The 26632-nt window shown below is 39.0% G+C and overlaps 1 protein-coding gene across 20 annotated transcripts in view; it reads left to right on the top strand.

Moving 5' to 3' along the window:
• Positions 1-26632, top strand: part of TRPM3 (transient receptor potential cation channel subfamily M member 3) — an 833246-nt gene that overhangs the window by 623801 nt on the left and 182813 nt on the right. For 19 of the 20 annotated variants that reach the window (XM_074330560.2, XM_088793014.1, XM_074330550.2 and 16 more), the window contains one exon: positions 21751-21925. In XM_074330560.2, the coding sequence (XP_074186661.1) occupies positions 21751-21925 (175 nt within the window). Of the gene's footprint in view, positions 1-21750; positions 21930-26632 lie in introns of those variants that run through there. The other variant, XM_074330561.2, reaches the window with a different exon arrangement.

The raw sequence follows: 26632 nt of genomic DNA on the forward strand, positions 1-26632 counted from the left end.
AACATGAATTTCTTCTTAAACCCCAACCAAGAAAATTAACTGTAGAAACATTCATTTCCTTTAAAAATTCCTAACAATATCCTTTCCTATGATTGCTGTTTATCCCTATCTTGTCTAAATCATCAAAAATTAGTTACTCCCTATTATTTGTCATCCTAAAATATCACATAAGACACAGAGGAGGGAAATGAACATTTATTGAGGTCATAGTATGTTCCAGGAATATGCTAGATATTTTTCTTTATACCATCTCTTTTAATACTCACAAAAACATTCTAGATAGGGATTGTTATCTTCCTGGGTACAAACCTAAGCTGATGTGAATCTAAAACTCTTGCTCTTTTCACCCCACTTAAGTGAGCTTTATTTCATTCAAAAAGACACTGCCCTAAAATTCTGTTACCTTGGAGGATTTGGAGGTCATTATTTCATTCAACAACTATTTGAACGCAAACTCTATGCCAGATATGGTTTAAGCATTGGCTTAGTTGGAATTAGTCATTCACAGAACTTTGGGTAGAGGATGGTGGTTAATTACAAGATGGCAGAGGAATTCACAGGAACAGCACAGAGGGGAAGTAGTCCAGGGTAAATACTTGGATGGTGGGGGTGGAGACAAACAGAGGAGCTCCTGATCCTGTACCCATGGCTACAGTCTTTCTTCATGTGACTCGTGGACTTCCCTTTGTCATCCTATGCCTGAGAATATATGAAGGAGGCTGGGAAGGCAAAGGGACGTTCAATTGTCATCACTGGCATCTTTTTGATCATTGCACCATCATCTAATGCATTGGGGTAATCATGACATGAAATTTTCCATCATTGAGCCCATAAATGTTCCATGAGATAAATAACAAATCTGTAAGTTAAAGGTCATAGTAGAACTTCATCCAGGGAGTCCTAGAAGTAGGAAGCAGTGAATTTTATTCTCATAGACTGCCAGCCCTGGGTTCAAATCACATGACTTGAGAAGAGAGTTAAACTTCCTCTGGGAGGTTTCATGTATACCAGGAACATCTCATTGCTTTCTGTGGATGCTCTAATTTGTTCAGCCCAAATCATTCATACTTTTTACTGCCACTAGACTCAACCAGTTAAGTTTCTAATAGGTTCTTCTCATGATAACATAATCCTTCTCATTGGGAACCAATCTCTTCCTTGTTTCACTAAAGAAAGACTTTCCATATCTTTTTATCTCTTGTTTTTCTAGCTTCTCCTCCTTCCGTAATGCATAGGGACCTTATGTTCCACCCATTCCAAGCTATTTGCAGTTTCCCTTAAATTGCATACTCCATCAGATGTGTTTTTGTCCTGTTTGATATTTCATGAAATGCTCTACTCCAAATCCCTACTCTACTTATTGGTAAAATCTACACTCCAAATCTCAGCTCCAAAATCTTCTCTTTATGAAATCTTACCAGAAACCACACCCACACACACACACACTCTGTGACCCTGCTAGGTTCAGTTATTCACTACACCCTCTCTGTTCCCACAGCACTCTGTGTAAACCTCTGTCACAATACTACCTCTTTTGGCAGAGTGCTTATCTGTCTACCTACTTGTACAGCCTTCAGCACCTGTAGATTGTGAGCTCCTGGTGAGCAGAGGCTGAGTCTTACTCATTTTTTCATCCTGTAAACCATACACAGTGCCTGGCCCAGGCAGGTAGGTGCTAAATAAATTTTTATTGTAAACATCAATATTTGGTTTTCTGGCCTCATTTTTAGCTCTGGTTTCCAGCTTGACATAAAAATGTAATAGAGAAGCTTAGATAGTAAAAGCTATAAAGGAAGGACAAATAATAAAACAATATTATATAGAAAGACTCAGGGAAGATAAATGAACAGAGACATGTACAGGCAAAAACCATCATGCATGCTTCTAACTGTCATGGGCATGAAAGCGTTTACTCTGGGATCCCAAATTTGACTGTGTTCCTGTCAAATGGTGATTATTGTTAAATCATTTCCATCTTATTGATTTATAGAGTTTAAGAATATTTATTTTTTGTAGCTTCCAGTGTCATCGTTTCTTCATTATTTCCATTTATGCAGAAAAAGAAATATCTATTGATTTTTCCTTACTTATTTAAAATGATAATTGGACATGGATGCTTTTCAGTCTGGATTAGGATTCCCCCATTTAGTAGAAATGCACAGCTAACTTTAGGAAGTTAGACAAATGTGAAATTAATGGGAAAACTTCTGCTGACTGGGTACTTTCCTGCCATAACCAACAATTTTACAGTGGGATATATTTAGAGAATGAAATTCCTAGCGGTCTTTAAAAAAATGTATGCTGAAATTTTAATTTTCTTGAGATGGATGAGGCCAGGGAATTTATCACAGGACCCTTAAAAGCCACTTCCTAAGACTGAAAATAATGTGTCCCTCCTTTCAAAAGATTATCTGGCACATTTCAAACCATTGAAACTGATGAATGTAAAAGTGAAGCGTCATCCATATAGGCTTGCAAAATGACTAGGAGTAGTGCCCCCCAGATGTCACTAATAGAGTTGTCATATGTTTTAACATAATAAAAATCTTTTAACCTTGAACCCTTAGCTAACATTCATTAACTCCTGGGAAAAAAATGAGAATAATAGACATGTTATGCCCTTTTACTGACCAAATAAGCAAATAGCTGATTTTTTTTTTCTTTTTTGGCATCCATAGCTGAAACAAATAATCAGCTCTTCCCCTCACTGAACAGGCTGTCCCTGTTTTGTGACGAGGACAATTTTCAAAAGCTGCGTGGAGTACCACATGCCACAATCCTGCAGACAGACACTAAAGTCCCAAATCTCAGGCAGAAGAAGCAACAGTTCTTCTTGGCTAATGAGCATTGGCATTTCTGGGACCACATGGGGTTTTGTGGATAATTCCTGCTGGAGTGAGTCAGGGTGAAAAAAACAGGTGCACCTTTGCTGAAACGCGGGGGGGCGGGGTTAGGATTGTAGAGTCAGCTTTTCTGGTCATCAAACAAATCTGAGCTGAACCCTTCCTCATTAGCAGCTTTTCTTCTACCCAGAGGGAGAACACAGGGTGTGTGTGCTGACTTGGGTGCATATCAGGACTTATTATGAAATTGTAGGGGAGATTCTGAAGAAAGCAGCAATTAGACATGGAGTGCCTGCCTCAGGAGTTTGGGGAGACGTGGAAAGCTCACGTCGTCCTTGTACAGCTATTCTTAGATTCTGTTTGCTTGGCACGCCTAGAGCAGGCTTTATTTTGTTCTGTTGATGTATTTGTTTCCATTATTCCAGTACTAAGAACCATTGTAGTGAGTATGAATTTATTGTTCATAAATGTAGGTATGTAAGAAATGTCCTATAGTACAATTTTTCCTGAATTCAAATGAATCCAATTCTAAGCCCCTTCCTATCAATTCGATCTTAATCTTTATTAAGCCTCTCTCTCTCTCTCTCTCTCTCTCTCTCTCTCTCTCTCTCTCTCCCTCTCTCCCTCCCCCCTTCTCCGCCTCCTCCCCATACCTCCCACCTTCTCTTCCCATCTTTCTCCCTCTCTCTCTCTCTCCCTCTTTTCCCCTCTTTCTCCCCTCCCCTCGCATATTTCTGTCTCCTGTCCCCTCCTCTCCTCACCTCTCTTCTCTACTTTCCTCTCCTTCTTTCTTCCTCTCCTCTCTCCCACTCTCCCTCTCCCCCTCCTCTCTCCTTCCCTCTCTTTTCCCTCTCTCCTTCCCCCACCCCCTCATCTTCCCCTGCGACTCTCCTCCCTCACACTATTCGCACCTTTCTCATGCTTACAGTTTATCTGGAAAACTGGAAAAGGGCCTCTTAACTTCCCCCAACCAAGGTTACCACTGATACAACAACTGCCCAAGCTTACGTAGTTCCTCACAGGAAGAAGGCTTCAGTGGTCCCGCACTGACGAAAGCTAGTGGTGTCTTTGCTGCAGCTGGTATCACAGGTGCCTGCGGTACAGCAGCCTGAGGTTCAGCACCCCAAGACACATGTCACACAGTCCCCCTCACACCAGGTATCTGTGCGAATCCGACCTTTATAAAGCATACCCTTGGGTGGAAGGAGACAGAAAAGTAAAGAAGTGAAATACACAGTGTATTAGAGAGTGATGAGTGCTAGGAAGAGAAATAAAGCAGAGAAGGCAGGAAAAGGAGGGCAGGGAGGGAGCTGCCATTTAAAGAGAGAGGTGGCAAGGCCTCCCTGAGTAAAGACTTGGAGGAAATGAGAGCGCACGCTGTGTGGTATCTTGGGGAAGACCACTTCTGGACAAGGGAATAGCAATAAAAAGGCTGAGGTAGGAACGTGGATGACATGTTGGAGGAACATCAGGAGGCCTGTGTGGCCGTGTGGGATGAGCAAGGAGGAGCGGAGGAGGCAAGGTGGCCAGAGAGGGAACCAGGGCAGATCCAGTGAAGACTGTGAGACCTTTTGCTTTCCCCTTCACTCTGTGAAATGGGAGCTTGCCGAGTTTTAAGCAAAGGAATGAGTGGTCTCGTATGTTTCAACAGAATTGCTTTATCTTCTGAGCTGAGAATAGCCTAAATCATGACTAGGGATAAAAACAGAGCTACCAGTTAAGAGAAAATAGCAATAATCCAGGCAAAAGCTGGTGCTGGCATAGACTTGTGGTTGGGGAGATGAGAAGTAGTCAAATTCTGGCTATAATTTGAAGGTAGAGCAGATGAGATTTACCACTGAATTAAATATGGAGTGTGAGAGAGAAAAGGTAAGTCAAGGATGACTCCAAGTTTTGGGGGGCTGATCAGCTAGAAGGATGGAGTTGCTATTTATTAGGGTTGGGAAGTCTGTGGGATTGGGATGGCAGCTATGAGACAATATCAGGAGCTTAGCTTTGAGTGTATTTGATATGTCTCATAGCATGTGTGGAAATCTTGAGAGGGGCGCAGTTATGTGAGACTGAAGTTCAGTGATGGTATTTGGTCTGGAAACATAAATATGGAAGTTGTCAGTGTGAAGACAGTACATGAAATCATTTGAGTGGATGAGATCACCAAGGGAGTGTGTGAGGACAGGACAGGAGAAGACTAAGAACTGAGCCTTGGGACATTCCTTCTACTAGAGGTCAGGGAGATGAGGAGGCCTGATAAAGAAGATGAAGAGGGAGCAGCTAGTGAGGTAAGAGGGAAACCAGGAGAGAGTGCTGTCTGGAAGCCAAGTGAACAATGTATTTCCAAGAGAAAGGCATGGCCAACTGTGTCAAATGCCACTGACAGGTCAAGTAAGAAGAGTCCTGGGAACTGACCATCAGTGAGATTGCGAGCCCCTTCTCCCTGTCCCAGAGTTAAGTAATTTTCTCCCTATCTCACCTGTACCACCTCTCCCCATCAAAGTCACTTGCTTTTCTCTTCTTCCCTTTCAGGACATCAGTGGCTTAGGTTTTTAACAAAACTATTGAGGAGATTTCAGGTGAGCCATGCAAGCCTCTCCTGAGAAAAGACAGCCCAGTGGGTTCTTTTTGAAATGAGGAGAAGGGAAAAACCTGTGGAAAACAAACCATAAATTAACTCTACAAATGACCCGGCTACACAGAAAAGATATTCTTTACATTTAAGCAAAGTATCAAGTAGAGAATGTATTAAATATAAGAAAGCAATTTCCAGCAGTGCGATGAAACCCCTATTGAAGTAGGATGAAGTGGTAAGGGGACACTTTTTAAATAGTTGGTTCTAGGTGCTGAATTGCAAGAAGAATAAGTTTCTTCCAGTACAGGCGTATTATATCAATCTTGTACAACTAGAACAGGTGTCAGTGGTTGGCTTACGCAGTCAGGTTTCCAACTTGGTTAGTTTTTCATTGATCACAGGCATACTCAGGCCATGGCGAACTAACAGATGGTGTCTTATGTGAATCATTTGTATCACATTAGTTAGACCCAAAGGTTGGCAAACTGTGGCTTTTGGGCCACAAATCTAGTGCACCATCTGTCTTTATAAATAAAACTTTATTGGAACACAGCCCATGCCCGTGCTCTTTCTTTTCTGTACCGTGTATGGCTGTTTTCAAACTACAGTGGCAGAGTGCAAAAGAGCCTGTCTCGCCTGCAAGTTTGAAAATATTTACTATCTGGTCTTTAACAGAAAAAGTTTGCTGACTCCTGGTTTCGACTTTAAAATAGAGTCTTAGAAACATGGCATGGGTGTTTCAGTCCTACGCCACAGGCTTTCATCTTAATTTACTCCAGGGGCACATCTTAGATTTCACATCTTTTCATAGGCGGAAATCTGTTCTCTCTGTAACTTTATGCCAGGGCATTGGTTTCCAAAATGTGGTCCATGGACTGGAAGCAATAGCATTGCCTGGGAACTTGTTAGGAATGGACATTCTCAAGTCCCATTCTATACCTACTGATCAGACGCTCCGGGATGGGGCCCGGCAGTGTGTGTGCTAACTGCTCTGTGATTCTGATGCGTGCTGAACTTGAGAGCCACTGTGCTAGAGCAGACCCTGATAAGAAGAGCTGAGAAACGAAATGGGCATTTCTTCACACTCCTTCCTGCGATAATTTTCAATGCACAAACTAGTTCTCTGCACATTAGAAGAAGGCTTTTGAGAGCAGGCCTTAGAGTGCTACTTTGTGGTGTAGCACGTTAGGATAGCCCACTTTCTAGAATGATGGTATTAGCACTTCCTATTGCAGTCAAATGCTCCTTAGTAGCAGTAGGAATAAGCCAAGTGACTGTGTCACACAAACATGGCAGAGCAGGGTAATGAGGTTAAACACCCCCAGTGATTAAGGACCCAAAGTACTCATTACATGGTAGTAGACCACGACTGTCTCCTGATTCCTCATCATGTACTCTGATGTGCTTACGTGATAGAATATAATGAGGCATTTATTTATAAGAGAGAAAAGTAGGAGGGATTTGTTTCCAGCACCATCATGGCTATGCTAGGACATGGGAAAAACTTGAAGCCGATAGTTTCCCCCTACAGGATGTACGCAGGTGCTGCTGTGTTGTTCTTGCTATTTTCCTTTGCTTAATGATCTAATCCTTCCCTGCATCTTCTTCCCTCTATGTATCTAGAAGGTCTATCTCTGCTAATGAACAGCTGTGGTTTAAATGCAGCTAGAAACCTGATCCCAGGACTCACAGAAGGGCAACAGTGAGGTATGGCCTTTTCGAGTCAGGAAGAGATGTACCAAAGGCACAGTGAACAAACTCAGGCCCCTTTCTAAATCTCTGAGGTTGGCATCTGTTTTGAAAATCTGCCAGAAATGAACTTGAGACCCGAAGGAGAGAGATAGACTGACCATATGTACTGGTTTGTCCAGGACTAAATAGTTCCAGTTTATACCTGTCATCGCAGAATAACTATTAATGATGACCCCTTCACTTGCAAACGTGTCTTGGTATTTGCATGTTAAATTATAGGGTCACCCAGTAGACTGCAAAGAGTGCAGACTCTGCATTTTTCTAACAGGTCTCTGTTTGAAACCCAGTTTAGACATGCAATTTACTCTCTATGCCTCAGTTAACTTGACTGTAAAATGGGGATCCTAACATCTCTGTCACAGGATTGTTGAGCAGATTGAGTAAGCATATGCAACCCGCCTGGCTGAGTGCCCAGTACCTGGTAAGCGCTCAGCAACTGCTACTTGCCCTAAGGGGAGAGAGATTGCCATCAGTCAACTGGCCCAGTGGACTTCACCACACGAAATCTTTCACTGCAATCCAGAGATTCATAAGCAACCTTACTTTGGCTACATTTGTCATTAGCTCTTTTCACATGTTGCAGTTGTCATTTCCTTTTAAGGAGCTATGACATCAAGAAAAAAAACTGTTTTTCAGAGAAGGCCATATGTGCACTTAAAAAAATAAGTTCATGTTCACAATCTTGAATCGGAGGCTCAAGTTTGTTAGCTGCTGCTGCAAAATGAAGCCTGGGACAGAAATGACAGTATTGCAATTCATGGGGTTGAAGCTTGAAGAAGCCACATAAATTATACTTCTCTTTTGACAAGTTTCAAATTGACTGAGATTTGGACACTGTAGTCAGGCAGATGGAGATCAAAATATCATTTTTATTAATGATGAAATTGTTGGAGATGATGACCTAGTGTGAGGGCCAAATGTGTTCACCTGCTCACCTCAGCCCCTAGACGTTCAACCAGAGAAATTTGGGTTTACAACAGATACTTTTACTAATGTCACAGACTGGCACTAGGTACCTGGGGGAAAAGGAAGAAAGAAGCTAAATCCTCTCTAAAACACTTTTAGTAGATGAGTTCTATCCAATCAAGAAACACAGACATTAGTCACCACTGATCAAATTACTCAATTCTACATTTGGAGAGGAGTAAGGAAAGGCCAAGCGGCTAGGTGTGTCACACCTTGTGGAGCTCCCTCCACATGGAAACTTGAAACTAGAGGAAAGAAGGCTTCCCATGACATTGTCATTTGTATTTTTCACCAAGGATTTAGCCACAGTAAAGATTTGATCAGATTGGACTTAAGTTACCTTTTGGAAAAGATGCCCAGATAATCGAATAAAAATGTATCACTTTTGGGGCCGGCCCGATGGCTCAAGTGGTTAGAGCTCCATGCGCCTAACTCGGAAGGCTGCTGGTTCGATTCCCACATGGGCCAGTGGGCTCTCAACCACAAGGTTGCCAGTTCAACTCCTCGAGTCCCATAAGGGATGGTGGGCTCTGCCCCCTGCAACTAAGATTGAACACGGCACCTTGAGCTGAGCTGCCTCCCGGATGGCTCAGTTGTTGGTTGGAGCGCGGGCTCTCAACCACAAGGTTGCCAGTTCAATTCCTCGAGTCCCGCAAGGGATGGTGGGCAGCGCCCCCTGCAACTAAAATTGAACATGGCACCTTGAGCTGAGCTGGCACTGAGCTCCTAGGTGGCTCAGTTGGTTGGAGCGCGTCCTCTCAACCACAAGGTTGCCGGTTCGACTCCCACAAGGGATGGTGGGCTGTGCCCCCTGCAACTTGTAATGGCAACTGGACCTGGAGCTGAACTGCGCCCTCCACAACTAAGACTGAAAGGACAACAACTTGAAGCTGAATGGCACCCTCCACAACTAAGATTGAAAAGGACAACAACTTGACTTGGAAAAAAGTCCTGGAAGTACACACTGTTCCCCAATAAAGTCCTGTTCCCCTTCCCCAATCAAATCTTAAAAAATAATAATAATAATTTAAAAATGTATCACTTTTCCCAACTATTGGTCAGAAATGGGATTAAATATCATTACTCGATCTCAAATAGTCAGTGCCCTTCCTTTGCCATATTGACAGTTGACTATTTTAATGACCTTGGTGGTGAATGAAGGTCACTCCTAGCCTACAGCACCTTAGCTGCTAAAACATATCAATCACTTCATAGGGAACAGAATTTAGGTTTCCATTTCAGTCACAATTCCCTATTTATTTCAACTAGAGGAAGTAATAGCTTTCATGGACGTGCTTCCAGCAAGGGGAAGGATGTAAACCATTATTTACATCTTTCTCCTCAGTGGCCACAGGACACAGAACTCCAGCTGGGTCCAATTCTGAGAAATAGCAAGGCTTCAATTTAACAGTATGAGATAGCTGAACAGAAGCTGGCTGTTCAAGTCCCGAAGAATCTGGACTCTTCCAGACTTAATCCAGATGGACAAGTGAAATGTGAACACCCACCCATGTCACTCAGCATGTTCTTCTCTAGGTCTCTGACCACTGCTGAGACCCAGTAATTAAGGCCTGTGAACGGATGCTATGAGGCCACTTAAAGGGCTATCATCTCCACTTTCAGTAGTATACATCATTAGTATTGAGATATGACACTCAGTCCCTTTATAACCACCAATTTATTCCTGCCCCTCATCCAAGTTCTGAACAATTTGAGAACTAAAAGAAGTGCTTGATGAGACTCAAATATCATTTTAGTTGGGAGACAAGTTAAAAGGCATGGCTTAAAGACTCTTGGCCAAGAGGGCTTAATGACTCCCCAGAATTAGGTAGAATCTCACAGTGAGGTTTCACCCCCACCCTACCGCACACACCTTCAGGGGCAGGGCCGTCTCAGGCTTTCTACAGGCAGGCAGATGCCATAGAGGAAGAAAAGAGAGGCTAAGTGAGCAAACCTAGTTATTCTCAAATTCACCAAAGAGCCAAGTGAGTAAAAGAGCATAGAAAGCCCAAGGATGTGTTTAGAAAAATCTCCTCATGAAATCAGGAATAGGAGAGATACTCTTCTCTGAAAATTAGGGTGGCTAAGGGGAAGTTAAAAAAAAAAAAAATCCTAGATGGAAGATCATGAAAAGAGTCTGATGAGACCGGAATCAGAGTGAACGGAGAGTTCTGGAGGGAGATGAGGCTGCAAATTAAGATTGGGTCCAGAATATGGGAGCCTTGTCTATCATGCAAAAGAATTTGGACTTTTATCTATAAGCAATGGGAACCCACAAAAGATTGTTACAGAGAAGACTGTGTTTATGGATGATAACTAGCAGTTAGTTATGCGGTGATTGTTGTGGAGGCAGGAAAATCAGGAAGCAATTTCAGTAGTCCACTCCACCGATGAGTATAGAAACCGGGCCATCAGCATAATTCCTGATTTCATGGAAATTTAAATGAGATTTGGGTGCCTTGGTTCTCAAGTGGTTGACTGAGGGAAAACTGCTTATGTCATAAAAAATCCTGTGGAAATAACTACATTGTCATTTAACCTATGAGTAATCAAAATGTACTTGATGGTAATTTAGTATCTCGCCTTCCTCTGTACCCCAGATTTTAATGATAAACTACTACACATAAAGCACTGTATGATATGCTGGGACTATAAAGATAAACCTAATGCAGAAAAGAGAAGCTCCAACATAATTAATGTGATAAAAGTTTAAGAGGTATATAAGGTATAGACTCATTGACATGGAATTTTTTAAAAAGCAAATGCTATAAGAACCCATAAATGAGAATGGTTAATTCTGCCTAGTGGGGGTGGGAGGGTCAAAGGCAGGGGCCAGAGGAAGGCTTATTTTTGAATCTGGAAATGGAAGAATGAGTAGCAGTTCCTCATAAAGAATAAATCAAAAAGAACAATCCTTAAAGGAAGAATAAAACTGTTTGCATTTGAGGCAGAGGAAAGTAATCGCAGTCTCCTTTAACTGATGCAAAGAGATTTTTTAAAACTAATTTTGGAAAGGCAAATTAATACACACACCACCAGCAACATTTCCTTCTCTCCTGCTGTCTGCCTCTCCCACCCAGCTCTGCTCAGCACTATGGGCTAGATCTTTCCATGTTTTTTCAATCCATAATTCCCTTGGCTGCTCTGCTACTTACAAATTCTGCCAAGAAGCCAAAGGAACTTGCACAGGCTGTAGGCCTAGATCCTGGCACAATTATGGGGGAGTGTGGGCAAAGCATTATAAAGTAAAATGAGTTAGAACCACTCTGATTACCTTACATTTGAGAAGGCCAAGAATGCCTTTTGATGTGGGTTTTGAACAAAGCTGAGACGAAGAGACTAGAGCTTTGTTTGGGCGAGTTTTCTTGTAGACTTAGATCAATTACATTAAAACATTCAGCCTGCAAACAATAGCCCCAAAGAAAATAGTGCTGGCTCTTTCCTTTTATGAAAGTAATACTTGCCTTATAACCCATGGGATTGACTCTTCGCTTTCTATTGAAACGATTCATGTGGAATGTTGCTTGGATGTCCTGGTTATATACAGACATTAATAGCAGAGTATTTCAATCAGAGCTCTCTGGCCATGAGGGAATAATTGTTTCCCATTGACTAAGTCAAAAGCTAAGTTAGTTAATTAGCATATAATATACTTGGAGTCAGTTTATCGTTTATAAACTGCTTCCTTTAGGTTTTGTTTTCTGGCATTTACATCTTTGTGCAACCCACAGAACTCAAAAGACTTAATCAGCTGATTAAAGCCCTGAGGAGAGGTCCTGGTAGGAGGCATGTGTGGAGTGATGCAACAAGTCACCTACCTCAAAACAGAAAGCTTTAGCCTTTTGAATACAAGATAAAGGAATTGGGCTCCCTAAGTATATTATTGGTCTGTGTGAGACAGTGTTTAAACTTTGGAAGAGCAATTTTCAAATTATTTCTTTGTCGGAGAATCCTTTTGGTTTAAAGACAGAAAATGCATTTATTTTACTTTCATCTTCATGCATCATTGATACATTTATAGAAACATTTTATAGGCTTAGTAAATGTAAATAAGAATTTTATATTTGTGTTTGTTAAAGCATATTGTTCTTACTAAGGGCCAGGTTCTGTTCTAAGTGCCTTATAAATAATAACTTCTTCATTACTCAGAAAAATTACTCAGAATTATATACCAGCTGTATATGTTAGATACTGGTAGAAAACCAAAAGTATTTACAGTATGTCAATTTATATCAAGATGTATTTCTACACTGCTCAGATTTGCATGTTTCCAAATAACATGTTATTAATTTTTGTGATGTCTAGTCATGCTGTCAAGGATTATGGTGGCAGGGAGGTAAAACAGACTAGTGACCTGTGCTGAGAGGGAAAATGGGAGTCAACAAGAAGCCAGCAGGCGAATGAAGGTAGAGGGAGTCATGGGACTGAGAATCAGAGTCTAAGAACAAGAACAGGACAGATTCAGCCCAGTTACAAACGAGTAGCCCACAATCTAAGAAACAGCCTCAGTCTGAGAGAGTGAGACAGATCAAGGCTTCCACAGCAGAAAGTAGATAGAAAGATAGTGGTGGTGTGTGAGGAAGTGCTTCCAGGAAAGTCCACTGAAATCAAGGTAACACCCGAGTCTTGGGCCCACAATGCCAGGGACAGAACAGGTAAATGTCCCAGCCTAGTTTGTATATAGAAGATGACACTTCTGCTCTCCAGGAACTAAGAATAATCAAAGAGGAATGATTGCTCTCTCTGCCCTTGGTCTTCTAGCTCTCCAAAGAGGGGATCAAAAGCCCTTCTGTTGTTAGGGTGAAGTCTCTTGTTAAACAACACAAGTGAGTCCTTCTTTCTTTAAGTGTGAGAAAGCAGAAAAGCTCTCCGTGACTGGTAACCACGCTTCCCATGTGAGCATCAATTATGCTGCAAAATGAAAGCGCGCCTGACACCTGTACAGATAGGAGTTTTATATCCAGTTTCGACTTGAATGTTGCCTCTTAAGGACCCACCTTGATGATGATGATAATAATAATAATAATAATAATAATAATAATAATAATAATATTTGCTATCCAAAATTCCTTTTTTACAAAGAGCCCTCAAGGACTCTTTCCCTGCCTGGATCTTCATGCTGAGAAAAGAGCACACGAGAACTTTTAGGGTAGATAAAGATGGGTGAAGACTTCTGTAGCGTGAGCGAGGTGAAACTAGGGAAGAGAATGTTTGGTAGCAATAAGCAGAAACTCACTCAAAATAGGTAAAGGGGTATTTTTGATAAGGAGACCGAAATGTGTCTATAGCAAGGCCAGCAAACTATGGCCCTCCTGTTTTCCTATGACTCATGGGCAAACAATGTTTTGTTTTTTTTTCATTTTTTAATGCTTGATAATAAATCAAAAGAATATTTTGTGGCATATTGAAACTGTATGAAATTCAAATTTCAGCATCCATATAAATTCCCTTTTTCTCGTTGGTAGACCTATAGTACAAAAAAATTGTATTTTGAAATTCATCCATAAAAATTCTGTATAAATTTGTTTTCTCTCTTGTTATATAAGTACCTAGACAGTGTTTTCAATTTGACCCATTGTCCTAAAAGTCCAAAATATTTACTATGTAACCCTTTATAGAAAAGAAAAAAAAAATCTACCCCTGGTCTATAGGGGACTCTATGCAGTAACTATGGCCAAATGAATATAACTTGGACTGGAAAGTCACTACCGTCCAGGAAATCTCGATCTTTCTCTCTGTCTCTGTCTCTGTCTCTCTGTCTCTCTGTCTCTGTCTCTCTCTCTCTCGCTCTCTCTTTCACACACACACACACACACACACACACACACACACACACACACAAACACCTTTTGCCTCCCTCTCTCTCAGGCCACATGATCTCTCCTCCATAGTACCTCTGCTCCCTTCTTTTCTTCCTGCATACAGACTGCTTTGCTTGTTGATTCACCCTCATGTGGTTCCATCAACCACTGCTAACAGACTTGACTCAAATGCAAATGCCCACCCAGGCCCTCCAAGTTACTCACCTTTGCCCAGGGTCATCATTCCAGTTCCAGAAAGGCTGGCCCACTGCAGGTCTGGAATAAAACGAACACTGAAAGAAGCCAATAAGGCTGCCTTCTCTGCTGTGGACAATTCAATTCTCTGATAGGGAATGTGGATAAGGACGCCATGGTGGGTGTATCCAGTTCACATGCCACAGTGACCTCCATGCCTGGCTTATAAGATTTCCCATTCAATCCATGTGTCCACTCTCTCAGTTCTGTCCTTTGGCCTCTGATTGCTACACAGGAAAGCAAAGCAAGAAGACGATGTCCGAAATGAAAGTCAGCTGGTGGGGGCTAGTACAGGATTTCTATAGAAATACCTGCAACATTGATAATTCCCAAAATTGATTAGTTCAAAAATATTTTTTAAAAAATGTCATTTGCCATATTCATTCAATAGATTTTATATTCTCAGTCCCCAGGATAAGAAATGCTATCTCTGCAGCATCTTTTTTGATCTGTTACCACTGTCTGAGAGAAGCATTCCCATTAATCCAAACTGTATCTTCAGTGTCTTGACAACCTCATATCTCCAAATGTGCTGAGATTGTAAATGCCAAGATATCCTGAAATATTGGTATTAGTTTTAAATATGTAAAGATTATATGTGGAAGGAACCCATTAAGTTAAATGCCAATAAGGGAGCTGCCATAGGGATTGGTGATCACGGGGAAAGATATTTAAGGAATTCATATTTTTACCCCTACTTAAAGTGGATTGGACATTTATACCTTGGGAAGTCCCAACCTCACAGAAAGACCCCAGCCATCTTCCAAGGAATGTCTTCCCCACTAGAGAACCATAAGTATCTAAAAGTGAAACATCTCACTGTATTTTCACTTTGCTTAATGGTGGGTGTGGTACTTTATATTTCCGAATATTTCCTAAGCATCAATTTAGGTGGAATTATAGTGGCAAAAAAAAAGTAATAATAATGACATACATAACTGCTTTGCACTGGTTTTGGCATTTACCAACTTGGTATATCATCAAGACTCTCTAAAAGATATTTTGGTTTATTACCCATTTCTTAGTAAGATCAGACATATTCCAGTTATGGTTCTGTTGTCTTGAATAGATGATGTATCCTACTTCCAAAGCATGGAGACAATATCCAAAACATCTGCTTCTATAGAAGACTAAAGAGATATTCTAGTTAAAATGAGATGCATTTTTTAATATTATCCCTAGATATTTTCTTGGGATCCTTCTGTCCCTTACAAGCTCAAAGATTTTCAATCATATTTTTTTTCTGCAAAATAGAGCATATTAAAATATTATTTCTGTAAAATAATATTCGACAGTTGAATATTAAATATTCACGCACTGGGAGTCTTTCTCATGGCAAGAATCACCTTAAAATGAATAAGCAAGAATAGTTTTGAATGTTGTTAATTGAAAACAACTGACTACCAGTTTTATGTAGTTTTCATACATACATCCCAAAATCACTAGACCACAGAAGAGATGCACTAAATGTTAAGGGCATTAAGGATCTAACTCTGAAATTATTTGTGGAAAGCTGTGGTGTTGTTCAAACTTAGGCCTTTATTTTTCAAAAAGGCAGTAAATTGGTGCCCATTAAAATGAGACAACTAATTTGGCTGCTATTCTTCCCATCACTACAGTGATTGTTAATGTCCTTCAAGTCTGTGGAAGTTTCTGTTTGAAAAATGCAAGATCTGAGGCTGAGTTTTTACGGCCCCATTATGTAGTCCAAATACAGGAGATGGTGCCCAGTGTTCTGTTGGTAGAGTCAACCATTGAATCAGAGACCAGGCCATTCAAGTAAGAATTTGGATGAAGGCAACATGCTTAATGCTTTTTTAATTTTATGCAAAATTTAATTATGCAAATTTCAAATTGTGCAACATAAAACATATTGAGAAAGTCTCACTCTATGCATAATTTCAAAACATGTGAATTCTCCACACAAATGTCTAAATCAAGACCACGTAATTCCAGAGCTGATGAGGCCAATGTATTAACTGTGTCCATGTTATTGCTACATGGCTTTTAGCTGTTAAACAGAAATGTCCACTGTCATGCAGGGACTCATGCAGGGTCTCAGCTCTCGCTCCCCATATAAGAACGCAGGACACGGTGAGGCCAAAAAGGAACACCCACGGAGCTATAGATAGGGGAGTCATACCACTATATTCTTGCTGGCAGCTGGGTTGAAGACACAAGAAGCAGGAGCCACATGATCCACAACCCGCCATCCATTTGTCTCTGCCAACCAACCTCACTTGCTAGCTGCAATCTGCAATGCTAACTGCAATCCGCTCTTGCTAGCTCAGCCACCATCTTCTTGCTAGCCCTCCATTTTGCTGCTGGCATAGCCACGGCAGTTATACTAGTGGTCAATGGCTCACTGGTTATAGCTGATGGCCATCCAATCACAGTTGACGACCATTTATTACCTGAGCCAGCACCTTTCCACCTGAGGCCGAGAGCCTGGAAACTGCACTCCTGGCTTTGTCCCCACATCCACCCACCACTGACAGCCTCAATCTTGAATTACTCAAGATCTTCAGGAAGTCATCTCTTACCTACAGTTAGAGCCTCATTTCTAAATGACCCATACTGTAATAGTCACATGCTCTGTGGCCTTGGTCATTAAGATTTAGCTAAAGACTAATCTCATATGTTCTATCTCCATGTAAATATGAACCATTTTCCAACCGCAAATAAATTATTCCTTAGGCTCATAGCATTTTAGACCCCTATGGTAACGTTGACATAAAACCAAAGTGTTAATTTAGTTTGATCAAAAGTTGCTATTATCTAGGCATTTCACTACAACACTCCAAATACTTTTTACAAGTGCCTGAACTGAGCATAGATTATGGTCTCAGTCATCAGAAAGAGAGATAGAGAGAGGGAAAGGCCTTTGGAATTTTAAGACATTCTTCTATTCCTGCCACCTCCCTTTCTTACAGCACAGTCTTTGTTTAATCCAATTTTCATACTTTTTGACTTATTGGGAGCCCAGGCTGAACTGCATAGCAGTCACAACAGAATGTGACAAAAGTACAAGAGATTATCTTCTGCAAAGAACAAGTGATTGGGTTCAGTTTATAAATTGAAAGGCCTAGGTCAACCCTGAATCCTGTAGAAGGTAGCTACTAAATCAAGTACTCAAGCTCACAGTTTTGTAGGTTCTAATGCTTCCAGTTCCAAAATTGCAAAAGCTATAGTGTGGCAAGAATCTTGCCTCTTCTGTCTTGAACAAATCTATGTTGCTCTGAAATTAAATTCTAATGGAAATCTCTGAGAACTACTACAAGTCTTTGGTTATGATAGAAAATGAAAAATTATTGCAATCAACTAACGAATTAACCTACTTTTTCCCAAAATTAAAAGGACAAGCATTAACAAAAAAAGTCCCTGAGGGATCTGAATAAAATGAAAACATTTTCCTGAATAATAGGGATTATGGTGTTTTTTTTTAATTGTAAGTCAAACAACTGTTGTTTATAAACAGTCAGTGGGTTTAGCTGAGCAAGGCATATATTTGTTAGGATCTTCAAAGGAATTTATATTAATTTTTTATGAACATAAAGAAAATGGTAATGGGCCCTGCGCATCCAGCCGAATCTGCAGTAGTTTCCCAAAATGTTTTCTTTACGTCACTAATAAAAATATATACCATTCTTTATATTTTAAAAAGCTTTTCTTTTACTAATGAAGTTATATGCTACAGGTTTTATTTTGTAAATTTGTGAATTTCTCTAGAGACTTTTTTTTTTAATATTCTATGTTGAAAATGTAATTTAGAAAACAAAGTGTGAACAGAAGAAACGAGGAAAAACCAGAAGGAGAGAGAGGAATGAGGGGAGGAAGATATCCTATAGACAGTACTTCACACTGGAGAGGTTAGCCAATCAATATAACTGGGCAGCAATAATATCACAGAGTTTCCTTGGGCATAGAGTTGTATTTAAAAACCCACTCTGCAACTCGTCTCAGAGGCCTCAGTGAGCTCCTTAAAGGAACACAAACTAATGCTGTTTGCAGATACATCAATGTGCTTAATTTAGGGTAGGGTTTTGTCCGGGTCCATCAGCAAGTTTTTCATGAACAGGCTTCCAGGACCCATGAATCCCTTGAAACTGCATAGAAATATTTTGCAACTGTCCATAGGTGGTTATTTTTCTCGAGAAAGAGTCACTAGCTCTCATCAGATTCACGAAAGTGAAACAAAGAAAGTACTCAAAGATCATTGTCTCTAAAAGTTAAGGACCATTGCTTCAGGTCATTACTAATTATTAGATATAATTTTCTGTTCTCAGAAACAAGGGCAATGTGTGTATGTGTGTGTGTGTGTGTGTTTGTGTGTGCGCGCGTGTGTGTGTCTTGACAGAAAGGCTAAATATTATGATATATTAGCAAGTTTAATTTATACAAAGCATGATATTTTTAGGCCTAGACCGATTCTCTACCACCCATAACTAAGAAATCAAAAATGCTTCTGTTTTGGGATATAGAGGCTTTTATTCTCTCTGGAACAAATTTCCATGTATTATCACTGAAGGAAATACAATTTGGAGGCATATATGTTATTAGATATATTCAGTATTTATGAAAAAGTGGATAATATTTTGATACTTTGCTCCATCCAATTTTTAGCACTGAATATACCGTGTTTCCCCCAAAATAAGACCTTGCTGGACAATCAGTTCTAATGCGGCTTCAGGAGCAAAAACTAATATAAGACCCAGTCTTATAATATAAGACTGGGTCTAATATAATATAATATAATATAATATAATATAATATAATATATATAATATAATACAGGGTCGTATATTAATTTTTGCTCCAAAAAGATGCATTAGAGCTGATTGTCCAGCAAGGTCTTATTTTCGGGGAAACACGGTATACATATATATGAATTAGTATAGTTTTTTCATCATTTTAATTGATAACAGTTTCATTCTGTTTAATTGATAACAGTTTCATTCCAAATGTAAGAAATCTGATTATATAAAATGCTTTTGTATTACTAGAGGTTATACAGGTTGATTTCTTGAGAATACATTGGCTGGAAAGCAGCTGTCAGTTTATTGCTCTCAAATCTTCCTGTGATAAATGACCCTTTGCACCTATGTATCTTCTCAAAGAGAAGACTGCTTTCCAGCCATCTTGACTATTGTCTGGTAGACTCTAGATCTCTGGAACATTCTAGAAGTTCAGTTCTAGGACTTCTCCATGAGAGCACTGAGTGGATCACAGTTGGTCTGTGAATTTGAGTAAAGATCCCCTGACAGAATCAGTGCTCATGAGTCAGAATTTGGCAAAGCCTTCTCTTAGAAGATCCTAGAATGAGTCTAAATATATCACTTGATATAACACATCAGGTATAGCACATTGTTCCTTGATATGAAGCAATATGCGAGCATGTACTAAAACAAAGCAAAGGGGAAAATTAAACAGTATAGTACTTTGGAAAATACCTCATAAATTAACTTTAAACATTGGAAAAGAGACTCTTCCTAGACAGATTAAACTACAAATCTATATAGGGTGGGTATTTTTTGTCAGCAAATTCTTCTCAAAGAGAAGTTTGCTGTATTAACATTTCAAATTAGCTGTTAATCTTCAAAGTGCCTTTCAATAGGATTTTACTTAATCCCTATAATTAGCAGCTATGGGAAAAGGGTCTTCTTCATAGACACCCAAACAGAGCTTTAAAGTGACCTTTTGTGTGAGTCATTAGGAGATTTTGGATCATAGGGGAGAAACAGGACCTTCCATTTCCTTCTCCTTGGGTGTAAAGGCGTAATTCTCAAAATCTATCCACGCACAGAAAACTTGATGGGATCCAAGTAATATCTCTCTCCTAATTCCCTCTGGGGAACAAAAAGAAATCTTGGCATCTTGCCTAGGTCCATAATTGTCATTTTCTTACATTTTAAAATGTAGATTTAAAATAACCAAAATGGGTATAACTGGCTTTTTGAACCATGCCTTTAAGATAAAAATCAAGCCATGAAAAACACTGACTTAGAAGAGAGAAGGCCCTTGACGACAGATGTACTTTAGAAGTAAAACAGGTCATACAAGTCAAATAAAATCTCTTATTAATGGAGTAAGAAACCAAACCCCAAACTATTATTTCTCATAGGGAATCAGTTTCTTGATTTAAGATAAAACCATAGCAGAAGGGGGAAAAAGGGAGAACTGAGATCATGAAGGTCTATTTTAGTTCATGTTTATAGAAGTGGTACAGAATCTTGATTAGTTCCTTTTTTAAGGTAACTGCTTTGTGTACCCTACAAAACCATCTCATTTTTATGGTACTGCTCAATTCCCTAACTACTCTGAGAAGGTCGAGTCAGAATATAGAGTGTGATACCAAATTGAGCAAAAGGAAGTCGTCAGTGAACCGTGATGATACTCGAAAACGAATTAATTTATTTCTCTTCATGTCTCTCATGGACATTTGTTTTTAATATTTCTCTTTAGTATGCTCGGTTGAACCATATGTAAGTGCTGATGTTAGGGCAGTTGATACTTGAAAAAAGCAGTGTCTGATGACTCAGCATAAATAGCTTAAATACTTTAGGAAAAGCCTGGAAAATCCCTGAATTCAACTGAATTTAACAAATACAGAGGGTGCCAAAAAAATATGTACACATTTTAAGAAAGGAAAACTGTATTAAAATTGTAATGCTTAATATATACCGATAACAAAAGATGAATACAAGTCACATTTGACTTCTGCAATTACAAGAGGCGCTCAAAGTGGTTACCATCAGCGTGCAGACACTTCTGATTACGGTGAACTACTGCTTGAGCAACGTTGACCAAAGTGTCCACTTGTATACATTTTTTGGCACCCCTAGTATATACTGACCAGCTATCAGGTGCTTGGCACCTTGCTCAGTAGTAAAGGATGCAATAATGGCAGATGGCAGATGTCGTGTCTCCTGGTACCTTATTATGACTATTAAGCTCTTAAGAATCAGTAATCAAGCTGATTATTTATGGTCAGAAATAAAGGCATAATTTAGTGAGAGTTGATTCAACAAGTTAAAAATATGTCTCCAGCTAATTTTGATAGTTTTTAATTAAAAGTTAGTTTTTAATTAAAATTTTAATTTAGGCATTTTCTTACCACTGTGATGACTTCAGGAAGGTGGCAATTTTTAACTTCCCATTTTTCATAGAAGAAACTGAACCATTGGATACATAAAAGACTTGCTTAAGATCACCTTCATCTTCCAATATATTTGCTGCCAACCCGATGCTTCATCTACTAATCAGTTCCTTTCTCCCTTCCTCCCTTTATGCCCTCCCCTATAAAGTATGGTATTCAGTACCTTAACTGACCCCAGCATCCTGGAAATTGTTGGGAGAGGGCAGAGTCAAACAGACTCCTTGGGGGGAACGTTTTGCTAAAGGGTTTTCTTAAATTTTGCTCAGTATTTTATCCCCTCATATGTTATTACTTCCCCCTGTGCTCAGTAATTTTAGTTTGTGCTTTTTTGTTTCTCTTTTTTGTTTCTTTGGTTTGCTGGCTTTGTGTTTTTTTCTCTTTTTTTCCTTTTCTTTTCATTTTTGAATGCAGGAATCGGTCAAGGCGTTCCAGTGGTGGCGCTCATTGTGGAAGGAGGACCCAATGTGATCTCGATTGTCTTGGAGTACCTTCGAGACACCCCTCCAGTGCCGGTCGTTGTCTGTGATGGGAGTGGACGGGCTTCCGACATCCTGGCATTCGGGCATAAATATTCAGAAGAAGGCGGGTAGGTAATTTGCCAGACCACGTGGGAGTGCTATGAGTGCAAAAGCTGTGTTCCAAGCTTCCAAGAGAGGATATCTGTTAGTTAAAACATTTGGCATGGGAGGCTGGTGGGGATGAGGAGGGGAACCTATTTTAAATGTCTTATGAAGTAGGAAATTCCATGAAAGCTACGCTAGACCACACTGATGATAAACAGAGTGAGGGGGGAAGAGAGGGGCCATAGACGTGGTGTCCTTTCTCTTGTCTTTGTTTCTCCTTCCCTTTTTACCTCCTCCTAATAAGAAGAAGCAGGAATTGGGTTTTAACACATGCAGCACAGCTAATCTGGACCATAGTGCAGGTAACTTGGGAAAAGTTGAGATGTACAGCTTCCAGGCTTGGCCATCAAACACCACATCACCAAGCTGCTATGTGTTTACAAATACTAAATATTTACAAAAACAATTGGCAGCCTGTGACGTCAGTGGAATCTCTGTAAAGGTAACCACTCTGGTGCTGTATAAATTCCCCTTGAACCTCTCATGTCCTTTCCTTGGACTATCAGTGCCCCTCAATGCTGTTGTCAACAATCCAAAGCCCCCAGCTCCATGGAGGACGCCCCTCCAACCTGAGGTCCTACTCAGTGAATTGCAAAACCCAGGCACTCACAGATCAAAGTAATTCATTTCAAGGTGTGAATGAGTGAGTGTAAGGAGAAAAACTCAGGGGAGCCATTAAATTTTAAATAAAGAACTTCCTAACCTAATCAAGTCTCCTAACACATGAAACTCATAGGGAAAGGTAGCCCCACAGGAGATGGGGGTCTTTCATTCACTCCTTCTATACAGTAAGTGTTTACTGTGGGCCATACACTGAGATGTGAAGAATAACATGATCTTCCTACCTTCAACGAACTCATAGTATGTCTAGTAAGTAGACAAGCTTGTAATTATAATAATAAAAGTCACAGGTAAGCTCACCTACTTCAGAGAACCTCCCCCTGCTCCCCGGTCTCCCTCAGAGCCTTTCCTGAAATAGAGATTCAGCATGACAGCTCACTGCCATCTCTTCTCTCCCATTCTTTTCTTGTCTTTGCCAGCAGTCTAGCACTGCAGGTGAGCCGTTAAATCAGCATCCTTTCCTAGTAAGTGCATGAACCTAAATATGTGAAAGGAGGAATAATGAAAAGCATAGGGCCTCCAGCTTAACACTGCAAACATTGACAGTGATTTTAGCCTCTGTTAAGGCTTTGATTTTCTTTTGTTAAAAAACCTAAGTTTTGTAAGCAGAAAGTTGAAGTTTGCTTACTGGCAAGTTTAATTAAATTACTTTAATCATCTTCTTTGACAGTAAATATTGGTCCTTTTATAACTAAGGAGATTAAAAAAAGAGAATATTCATCCAAATGCCTCCAGGTCTATTACCCACCAGAGTTTAAGATCCTCAACTGTGCTTTGTTTTTATTTAAAAATTACCCATAATTCTCATTGATTTCAATATAGCAATTTGTTTCTTTTTTTCTGAAATAACTAAAGAATATATACTTTTTTTTTTTATCGTTGGCTTGTTTTTTGCTTCCTAGTGCTCGTAATTACTTTATTGTATTCCTATAAAGTAGATACAAGTTTGCATTCAGAATACACGTTTTCTTTACAGAAAACTAATGAAAAAGGAAGCTGTTCATCTCAACATTTCAGGTTTTCTAGGTCTATACACAAAGAAAGTCTGTACCCAGTGACTACTTTTTGTCTTTATCTAGGAGTGTATACCTTGAAAATGTTAAAATCTTTGCTAAGTTGCCCTTCTTGATTCTGTTTTAATAACAGAAATGTTATACATTTTAGAACTGGCTGGGACTCTATACTATTTAACCTGTGAAATAGATACACAGAGAAATTAGGTGCTTTGCCAAGGCCGCATAGCACACAATCCCAGGTCAGGATTTTTTCTGGTGTATTATAAAAATTCACTGAAATGTGTTTTGTGTTATGTGCCTTAGTGTTTCTTGTATAGTAGTGCTTCAGTGATGCTGTCTTTTAAATATATAAATGTACTTAAGTTGCCTTCAGCTTCCATTTTGTACTATAATTTATTTTTTTATTATTCTGTGTATTCCAAAAAGATAAAAATCCGTGCATTCCTGGTTGTAAACCAGTGTCTAAGCTGATTTATCCTACATCATGTGGATTCTTTTCCTTCCCTCACCCAGTCCATTATACCCCTCCTGAAAATTAAGAGTCAGAAATCCCATGCCTCTGTAACTTTAATTGGCAGTTTTAGTTTTAAAACTAAAGTTGAACTTTAGCTCTAATTATTCTATGGCCAAAATATGCAAGAGCACAACTTTTATGTGACCGATATGAACATATGACCCATGACTGATTATCAAAGAATGTGAAGCCATGCACATAACTAGGGTGGAGATAATGAATTAAGATATAATTTCATATAGTGGGAATTATTTAAAATTAAAACTTTAAAATTGTAAAGAAATGTTTATAAATAGTTACTAAAAAAATTGAAGCTTAAAGAGAAGTTCTGTATTTATATATATATGGATATATATATGGCTATATATATAGTTAAAAGTATGTTCTTGCTACTCCAGGAAAGAATTACAAATTTATCATGATAAAATGAATTCAGAATGTTTCTGTGTGCTGTTTGAATAACTGCCAGATTAATCATGTTTATTTAGCTTGAAATGAAATTGTCTAGCCATACATGTGCAGCCAATTTAAGAAATTATTTCCAAAGAAAATTATTTTGCACTAGTGTGCTTTCTTTATACTAAAAAAAACCCACAAACACAGAGAGAGAATTAGCCCACCTAGACCTGATTCATCAAGAAGGAGTTCTTTCATTTCCAACAAAGTCCAACAGAGTTTGGACATGTTTCACTACAAATAAATATAAATGCTTATTATTTGTTCATATAAATAAACATATAAGTGTATATGATTGTACCTATAAAATTGACTATAGGAAACATACACATCCTGTTTATAAAACTTGAATGGGGATTTGAAATCATTGATTTTTATTTTCAGTTACTTTGATAATTTAAACATGATTAAAAATTTTAAAGTTCATTTTTAGGTTGTTAAATAATTCAGGCCCAAGAACTATGAATATGTATGTATTTTCAGCTATATAGCTTGTCATTTTATAACCTTAAAGGAGTGAATAAAATCTTCACATCTCTATTTTAACCTTTGTTAACTTGATAGCCTGTCTTTAAATTCCCTGTTATTAACCACCTTCTAAGAATATGAATTTAAGAGGGAATCGCTTTGAAAGCAAATTACAATTGGCAAAACTAATTAACTTTTGTACATGAGATTACTTGAGGTAGAAAAAGACATGACTATATCTATCACAACACAAAGGGAATTGGATAAACTAGGAGACAATTATAATAACATTCTTATTTTATCTTTTTCTCCCCATCTCTGCTCTGTGACATATACTACCTGAAAGAAGTGGTCAAACTCTTTATTCCTTATTGTTGTACTGGATTTCTATTTCCCATCTGTCATAGCTTAGAATGAGTCACAAGTCACTTTCCCTAACTAATATCATTGCTTTAAAAATATTATCAAATTTTATTTCTGAATCATAAATGACTAAACCTTGCAGATATAAATAGATTAATGTTACCTAAGTAGCATTAGATTCAACTACCCAAATTTTTAAACACCTGGATTCCACTTTATGCTTTGTCTGACAAAGCAAGGTACCCACAGGCAGGAAGACCTCTCAGGCTGCAGGTGCCTGAAGTTGAAGTCAGATATTACTTTGCCTGATAATTGTCAACCTAAGTCTCATATTGCAAAGAAATGTGATCTATCCGCTCATGTATCATTCAGCAAGCAAGCATTGCACCGATGAAAAATGTCAGTGTGAAAAGGCACCTGAATGAATGTGCGTTCTGAGATGATGCCCCTCGTTAATCCAAATTGTATTACTGATGCTTTTTTGGCATGTTTGTCCCAAAATAATCATCTAGATTTACAACTTTTAAACACCCTAAGACAAGAAGTAGAATTTGCAGTAGCAGAATGCCTTAGAGCTTTTAAGTAGTCTGTTCATAATTTCTGGGAAATTATCAATAGGGCAATTACTAAAAGACTGTTCATTCTTTTTTAATTGAATGTATTTGATATATAACATTGTGTAAATTTAACATGCACAATGTGTTAATTTGATGCATTTACGTACTGTCATATGATTGCCATGGTAGGGATATTTAGCACTTATATTGCATAATTATCATTTCTTTTTAGTGTATGGGATAATTAAGTTTTAGTTCACATTCTTATGTGCTAGTGGAATATGAATTAGATATTGTGAAGAAAAAATGAGCACTAATATATTCCAAATAAAAATCTGATTTTCCTGTTTAAAGGGAGTTTAATAAGGTCCCTACATTTTTGGATTAGCTGAGGTAAAGGCATAAATGGAACACAAAGTGGAGATAAAAAAAGAAAAAATATGTTGTGTGGCTTCAAATTATAAAATTATATCCTAGCAGATATATGACAAAAGTTTACTTCTCTCCAAATACATATCAAAATGACCAAAGACAGGGAAAGTCTCCAGAAAATTCATCATTTTAGAAACCCTGGTGCAGGCTATAGTCCCTAGAACGTATCATTCTATACAGTGGTCACTAATATTTTCTTCTGCTGCTCAAGAGATTTTCATCTAAAGCTGAAGGATGTCACAG

This window comes from Rhinolophus sinicus, chromosome 16, assembly GCF_057876585.1.
Source record: "Rhinolophus sinicus isolate RSI-liver-muscle chromosome 16, RSI-T2T, whole genome shotgun sequence".
Lineage (NCBI taxonomy): Eukaryota > Metazoa > Chordata > Mammalia > Chiroptera > Rhinolophidae > Rhinolophus > Rhinolophus sinicus.